Below are 8,460 nucleotides of genomic sequence, written 5' to 3'. Positions count from 1 at the left end.
TATATATATATATATATATATATATATATATATGTATCAGTGTCAATACTCATTTTAACTATACACTTGTTCTGTACTTTAATGAGTAGTCAGGTGTCAAATATTTGTCATCTTATGTGCAATCAGTTTTGAAATAGCCCCTCGTTTTAAATATACAAATGTTCTTTAAACATGAACAGCTCTCTCATTTTACAATCCCAGTGGGTTTGCTGTTAAAGTTGTCACTTGAAGGAAACAAACTCATTTCTCACAGGCAACTCAAGGACGTACAATCACTTCCCCTCAGTTCATTGTGGCAGTCTTAGAACAGGGCAACAGCACACAGCAGAGGAGACTGCGGGAGGGTTTATGCTAGTCATGATGTTTGTGTGTGTAGGCGTAAAACAACACAACTACAATACACAAGAGTAGAAGTTGTGGCACTCACCTTATCTTTATCTTGTTCTCTCTTCTGTAATTCAGAGTCATTGGGAAAAAAATCTTGCTCAGACGTTTCTTTTTAATACTTAATTTAAGTAACGTTGATCTAAAATGCACAAAATGAGACAATTGATGACAGTGTAAAAGTATGAGATATAAAATGAGTATGGGTGGCATAGCTCAAACCATTTGGTCTTGGATGAGACATTTGATAAGAAGTGTTTGAGTTCATACTGTGGCACTTGATTTTTAATTTCAGACATTTGTGTCTTGGTAATTCTGAGCACAGTGTGAGACATCAAGATTTTTTCTTCTCAAAACCTCCATTTAACCTCATTGCTGTTTGGAAGCAACCATTTTTTGTCCAATATGATTGTGTGTCAGGATTGTGGGCTCATGAACATGCCAGTCAGAACTGAGTTTGTTTGTATGCATGTTGTGAGTATATTGAGTTTGTATGAGCATGGATTGGGCAAATATTGAACCATGCTGTCTGACCTCAATTACAAAAGCTGCTTATTCAAGTACAAATACACATTTGTTGATTTATGAATTTTGAATGTGCTATGCTGGTGTTCGACGTTGTTTCATTATTTAACACAATTATTTTTTGGATTTGGTTCGTTTCCCAGGAAATATTGGCTCTGAGCTGTCTTACAATAATGTGGCGATGTTCATTTCATCAGATGCAGGCAATAACTGGAGACAGGTATGGCTGGTTCACATTGGTTCATACTTCCCATTTAGCCACTTGATAGCAAAAACATGTTTTCAAGTAAACTCACAGAGGGTTTTTAATTGTGATACACTCCTGCCGAGTAACCATCAAAATACCGGAAGTGGCACATCCAATGGATGAGAATCCATGAAATGCATTATTAGACCATTTTCCAAGGCTGCATGATATATTAGACCCATTTAAAAATCGTAATAAAGCATAATGCTATTGTGAATTCACAAATGTTACGATTCAATTAAATAAATATATGCGATGCAGGTTTAATGTACAAGCTTTAATTATGCGTGTAGGTTACGTACGTGCGTTTCAGAGTGGCTCCATTCACAGTAAATGCTGCTCCACACAAACTGTTATCATTTACATGTGTGGACCGTCTCAATCTCCATCTCTGCATATCGTTGTGAGTTTGCGTTTATTATACCATTCATCTGGGAACGCAACGTGCGCCATGTCATCAGATTTGTAAGGTAAATCATTTATAAACCTACGCAAACACAGAATAACACATCAATATCTTTCTCAATATGCTAACTGTTCATCGTGATTTCAAAATAAAAGTTTAAACCCTCGCTTTGAGTTTACATGTTTTGATGTCCACATATTCAAGAAATTACAGTGGCTGTAGCATTTCTGTTGTAAAGAAAGAGCCAAATATTCAAGATTAAATGGACATTTGAATGAAAAGTTCTTTAGTCAATATTAAGAATTAGATTGAGCAGTACAGTGTAAAAACAATTGTCAGGCTGTTGGCGCCCTCTGCAGGCTTTATAATGCGTAATGTACATTAGCTCTATTGTTTATAATAAATTATGTATTTTATGTCATTCTAAAGACTATTGTTCGCTTAGGTCTATTTTTATTACCACAAAAAAAAAAAACTATAATTATCCGATTACTCAATTAATGGTCAGAATAATCGACCGATTACTCGATTACCAAAATAATCGTTACTGACAACCCTAATCTTGAGCTTGTATTAAGCACAAACCTTATGTTTCAGGTATTATACCAAAAAGCCATGTAATTCAGAACAATGCAACCGGAAGTGCCTAAATGCTAACTTTGGCTGGGTTTTGTCCTTCACAAATACGTCATCTCTGTAGAACTCTCTTGCAAAACCGAAAAGGTTAAACCAGAGTACAAAAGCTAGAAAAAACTACTGTATGACTGTGAGAAAAGTACACAAATGTCTACGCAAAAGTGTCTTTTTGAGCCTATTTGTGCAATAAAATGAAAATGTTGTTTTTCCCATGATGCAGATTTTTGAGGAAGAGCACAACGTGTGGTTTTTGGACAAAGGTGGAGCTTTGGTTGCCGTGAAGCAGCCCACTGTGCCTACTAGACATCTTTGGTAGGTGAAAATAATCTTGCTTCTGCCAGGTTTATTCATGCTGGTTTGGTGAAATTCCCGCTTCAGTTACTTCGGTCGGCACTCCATCTGTCTGACAGGGTCGGTTCTGTGCTATTAAGATCATTGAGGGAAAAAAATCAATCGTTGGGTTTGTGTAGATTGAACATGTTCCCCACACAAACAAAAATGAAACGGCAGGACACAAAGGCTGCCAAATAACAGATTGGAATCAGTTTTTACGTGGCGCACCATGGGAAGTGTTCCATGTTAAAGCTTCCCACTTATCCCCCCGAGTTCCCACATTGGTTCCTTCTTTAAATTGGCCCTCCCTGGTTTTGCTTCAGTGATGTTTAATCCTCCAAAGTCTCAAATCTTTTCTCTCTTATCACTCGAAGCATTTGGCTTTAGTTTTAGGCCCACTGAATTGTGGCACCTTCATTTTTTTAGTTCTCTTAAACAACTCAAGCGAAAAGTAAGTGGAGTCACAACTGTGGAGGGCAGTCGTGTCATTTCCTCCAAGTATGACTTCAAATAACAGCCTTGACTGTATGTTCTCTTAATGGATACATGTCAACACTAACTCTGACTGTTGCTTTTAGCAGACCGGAGACAACTTGGAAGCAGTGCCATTGTGCATTGTTGCAACCTTGTCACACATGCTAGCCTACTGTTTGCACCTGTGAAATGATGTTGATAAGCTGTCAGAAAGTATCATGATCAGACTTGAAGGAAGAAAGTTTTCTCCAGCTTTTACTTGCTTCTGTTCCCTCCCACATTTGTGGACGTTTCTGTATGTTTTCATGTTGCGTCTGGTTTTCTTCGACCTCTGCTTTATTTATTTTTTATCTTTATTGTACTTTTACTGGGTTTTATGTATCTCTACGTTTTGTTTATATCTTATTCCCTCTAAGACAGATTATTCAAAGTATAGTTCAGCCATAAATGGAAATTCTGTCATCATTCACTTACACTTCCAAACCTGCATGCAGTGCTGGGTAGTAACTGATTACATGTAATCTGGCAATACGATACAAGATTATCCTATTTAAATCAATGTGATAAACGAGTTAGGTTGAAAGTAATCTAAAAGTAATAAAAAAGTAGTCCGATTATATTACCTAAAATGTGTAATGTAATGGATTACGTTACTAACTGCATTTTGTTATGTAATCTGGAATCAGTAACAGACTACAATTTACAGTAATCTGCACAGCACTGCATGCACGACATTCTTTTGTTTGTTTGTAGTTTTGTCATCCATTGACATTTGAACACCTCGATGTCTTCTACAGGATCAGCTTTGATGAAGGTCGTCAGTGGACACGTCACAGTTTCTCAGCCTTGCCACTGTTCGTGGACGGTGTTCTGGTGGAGGCAGGTGCAGAAAATCAGATCATGACGTAAGTCTATAGAGGTTTGTTTTTGACCACCGTCTTTCTCTCACACACGCACACAGCCTGTGCGTCCTCATTATGTCTTATTTATTACAGAAGAATAGATTCCTCTGAGCTCTAAAAACCTGTTCGTTCAAGAGATACACTCGTGAGGAAAGGTTAATTAATCAGACTCTTGAGCTAATGTTGTTAGTCTCAGTGAACCAATAACACTTCTCATTATGTCTCAGTGCTGGTATATAGTTTAATAGGGTTGTATCATACTTTTTAATTATTACTTTGAACACAAATGAAAAAAAAAAAACAACTGTAGAAATAGGTCTGAAATTAACAGGAAATTATTGTTAAAAATAAACTATAACAGAGGGATCTGCAGAGCGGTAGGTGCTACACAGATAGAAACAGCACCAGATTTGGTAAACTCTCACACATTTTTATTTTACATTGTATTTTTTTCTTCTTCTGGTGTTTATGAATCTCTATCTGGTTTCATAGTCTTTTTTATAAATCTTTGTTCTGTTTGTTTGCCGTGTTCACAATGATTAAAACAAGGGAATTAAATAACTGCCAATAAGAATCGCATAAGAAGTATTTAATTATTATTTATTTAAAATGATTTGTGTGTGTGTTATCCAGTTTAGTCAAGAAAGTATATTATATAAGACTTCATTTAGAAAAGAATGAACTACATAGGGCATCGTTCACTCTGAATTCAGATAATGCTACTAACCCCATATTGTACAATTTATAGGATACAGGGAGCAATTTCAGGCATAGCTAATGAAGTAACCCAGGAATGCTCAATCCAGCCTCAGGAGATGTACGTTTTTGCAAAGTTTAATTCCAACGCTTACACGTCTGGACCAACTAATCTTCACTTGAAAATGAGTGAGCTGTATGAGAATGAAACATGTCTTTGTCAATTGGCAGGTTTTTTGGACACTTCAGTCATCGTTCTGAATGGCAGCTTATCAAAATTGACTACAAGTCCATATTCACCAGAAGGTGCACAGAGGGAGACTACCAAACCTGGCACCTGCATAACCAGGTAAAACGAAAAACAAGCAAAAACACAATTTCTAAATTGCAATATCGTTGCAGCTGACTTAGATATGATTTCCTTAGGGTGAGCCATGCATAATGGGTCAAAAGCAGATCTACATGAAGCGTCGTCCAGGAAACTACTGCATGGTTGGATGGGACAACTCCAGGATCCTGTCTGCAGAACCCTGCATTTGCAGAGCACACGACTTTGAATGGTGAGTGAACAGCACACAGCAAATGAACACAGCTAAAGATCCACCCACTGATCCGACAGCTTCATCAGTGATTTCCTGCAGGTATATTTCTTCTCGTGATTCTAGAAGAATTGTGTTGAACGGTTTAATTTACTTTAGACTGACTGTGTTATTAATTTGATCTGACTCCAATTAAAGAAGCTCTCAAATGTAGACTGATTCTAATTATATGCTGATCATCATTTTAAATGTGATCTTAATTTTTTGATTATGATTATGGGCATATCATGGTTCATTCACTTTGCTAGTCACGGTCTCACAAACTGGCTAGTCTGAACATAATCAGAGTTTACAACTGATATGATTAAGTTTGGCCGCCACATGCTTGCTCAAAACAAAATAGTATAGCCATGTGCAAGAAATTACTACATTTATTCAGTTAGGATGTATTAAATTGATTAAAAGTGGCATTAAAATATGTACCGTATAATGGTGTAAAATATTTATATTTCAAATAAATGCTGTTCTTTTGAATTTCTATTCATTAAAAATTCTGCATTACAGTTTCCACAAAAATATGAATCAGCAACTGTTTCTAAAATTGATAATAAAATGTGCCTTAAGCAGCAAATCCAGATATTAGAATGATTTCTGAAGGATCATGTGACACTGAAGACTGGAGGGATGATGCCACTCATCAAAGAAATACATTAAAAGTTATAATGTTTTAAAATAGAAAACAGTTATTTAAAATTGTAATAATATTTCACAATTACTGTATTTTTATTGATTTATTTTTTGAATAAATGAACGCAACTTTGGTGAACATAAGAGACTTATGCTCATAAACTTTTATCGGCCTCAAACTTTTGATGCGATACATTTTTTAAATCAGTGTAAACCAGTTCACAAATGCTCAATACACAACATCAGGTATTTATTTCTTGAGTCAATATATCAAACCGTTCAAACGGAGCAAGGCCTGAAACTCCTGCAAACATAAAGTGCGGTCTAGATTTTCTTGAGCTTTGTAGTTTGTGTCCTACTCTGCTCTTTAGGTGGGATCACAGGTACTTATAAAACCGCATAGCCTTCATGTTCTGGTCACTGGCGATCCGGGAGCTGTTTTCACAGATCTCAGAATAGACATAGTGCTTCTACACCAGTGGACTGGTTAACCCCCTCTGTAGGGTCAGTGTAGGTGGGAAAGGTGCCTTATTGAGGATCAAGATGCATGATTCAGACTGTCTCTGGGCTTTTAAAGGCCACAGGGCTGAGAGGAGAAAAGAAGATCGAGGTTCTTTATCATGGTAGTCTGTTGTTGTCTGTCTGGAGGTTCTTTTAAAGTATATATAAATACCTCGGAATCTACATCATTTATTACATTCACAGACCAAGTATTTTATCTTCCAACAACGCACAGTGTATCCTTACTTTGTCTTTAATATGTTCTCCTGTTCCGTTTGATCTTGTTTTGCAGCAAATAGTACAGTTACAAATCTCAGTGAAGGGATCTTAACATGCTTTCAGATATGTGTTCATTTGTGTTCTGTATATGCAAGTAGTCCCCAGGATGCCTTTTGAGATTTATTGTGCGTCTTTAATTTGCCCAGTACTTTGATTATAATACTAGAATTTTTCATTAAGCAATGCTTTGTTCAAAATATGAAAGGAATGGACCCCCTAAAAAGATGAACGCCTTGCTAGGACCCTCCTTCTAAAATATGAAGAAAGCGGAATTTTTTCATAGATTAAACATTTTTAATGTGTGAGAAATTTTGTTTGTTTCTTTCTTTCTTTCTTTCTTTCTTCATTTTTGGTGATAGTAGTGCTATTTTTCAGTTTTTACGGAATGCTGGTTGCCTTGGACTTAGAAAAGTTAACTTAAATCATTTTACTTTACTCATATAAATAAATAAATTAGTTTCTTAATAAAATTATCCCCCCCAAATTTTTGCAAATACCACTTACTGTATGGAAATTAGGGAAAAAAAGTCACTGACGAGACATCACATATAATGTAGTTAGTTCAGTAATCCTGAAAAAAAGGCTGAAAGTTGATGGGAGGACATCTTTACTTGACTGTACATTCATTGATTATCTTGATTATATGATGATCCTTTGAATTTTGCACGTAACATATTGCTGCCAGACACTTTATATGTCTACACTATTACCTCTGCCATCACAGCAATCTTCTCTTGATAACTAAATCTGTAATTCAACTTCCGTCCTATAGTTACATTCCAATTAGTTTATATAAAAGCACGTAGTTTAGCAGAAAACATTTATTTCCTTTTTATCAGGGGAAATTATTATAATATGTCAACTTAAAAAGAAAAGGAACATGATGTTATTTTAGCTGTTTTGTTTTTGATGGGCAGTTGAGAAAGGAAAGAAAATTAGCAATTAGGACATGTTGCATACTAGACTCAAACCTACATGTTTCAAATGAGCGCTAAACGTTTAGGCACAAGTTCAGAATTGCAACTCTTCATGGCTTTTTAACTTCAATCCATTAATTAAAGTTTGAATAAACTTAGTTCTGCCAGAACAGAAGTCTTTTTTTTTTCTGTCTCGGTGTAAACAAATTAAATAACCATAATTCACAGTTATTGCATTGCATTTTTTTTTTGGTGATTTGTAGGTGTAATAGTCTGGATGATACAGACATGACAAACTAAACAGATTTAATTTGCATGCTAATTCATTTAAAAATTTTACCCAGTTCTCTGTTTATCTTAAATTAACCAGATACAGCCAAGCTGTGGTACGTTTTTCTTCCATTGAGCCTCAATTCTGAATGAGAAAAACTTTAGCAGTTTAATTAAGTCCATTAGCTTCTGTGATATTTTGTTTTCATATATTCATTGTCCAGATCAGTTCGGCCCACCGGTACATATTTTTTCCTGCAATTTTATGATAGGAACATGCTTGAAAAACAAAACAACTTTTGCTAACTTCGCTGTGATTCACAGAACTTTTAATTGCAAAAAACAACTTGTGACATGATATGCAGAGTAATTATTCTGTGGAATATAATATGTTGTCTCTTTCCATTAGCTCTGATACAGAGAGCTCATCTAATAATTTTTATTGGTTTAGGTTGTGGTGTAATAATTAGATACTGACAGAAGAACAAAATAACATTTGTAATGCATTTGTTGCGAGAACAACTGTAATTAGGAATTCTTAATTTCTTCACCTTTTAGAATAATAATTGCAGTATAGCCTATATATATATATATATATATATATATATATTGTGACGAGTCGGCTGCCTCCCCCTAATTATCAGCATCACCCCGTCCCTTAATC

The 8,460-nt window shown here is 35.5% G+C and overlaps 1 protein-coding gene across 1 annotated transcript in view; it reads left to right on the top strand.

The window, feature by feature from the left end:
* Window positions 1-8,460, top strand: part of LOC107729345 (VPS10 domain-containing receptor SorCS3-like) — a 198,891-nt gene that overhangs the window by 124,678 nt on the left and 65,753 nt on the right. Inside the window, exons 11-15 of the mRNA XM_016539811.1 lie at window positions 1,053-1,129; window positions 2,419-2,510; window positions 3,803-3,910; window positions 4,835-4,952; window positions 5,030-5,163. Coding sequence (XP_016395297.1) covers window positions 1,053-1,129; window positions 2,419-2,510; window positions 3,803-3,910; window positions 4,835-4,952; window positions 5,030-5,163 — 529 coding nt within the window. The remainder of the gene's footprint in view (window positions 1-1,052; window positions 1,130-2,418; window positions 2,511-3,802; window positions 3,911-4,834; window positions 4,953-5,029; window positions 5,164-8,460) is intronic.

Source organism: Sinocyclocheilus rhinocerous, unplaced genomic scaffold (genome assembly GCF_001515625.1).
Source record: "Sinocyclocheilus rhinocerous isolate Xijiao unplaced genomic scaffold, SAMN03320098_v1.1 scaffold1148, whole genome shotgun sequence".
Lineage (NCBI taxonomy): Eukaryota > Metazoa > Chordata > Actinopteri > Cypriniformes > Cyprinidae > Sinocyclocheilus > Sinocyclocheilus rhinocerous.
This window is presented reverse-complemented; position numbering and strand designations above follow the sequence as displayed.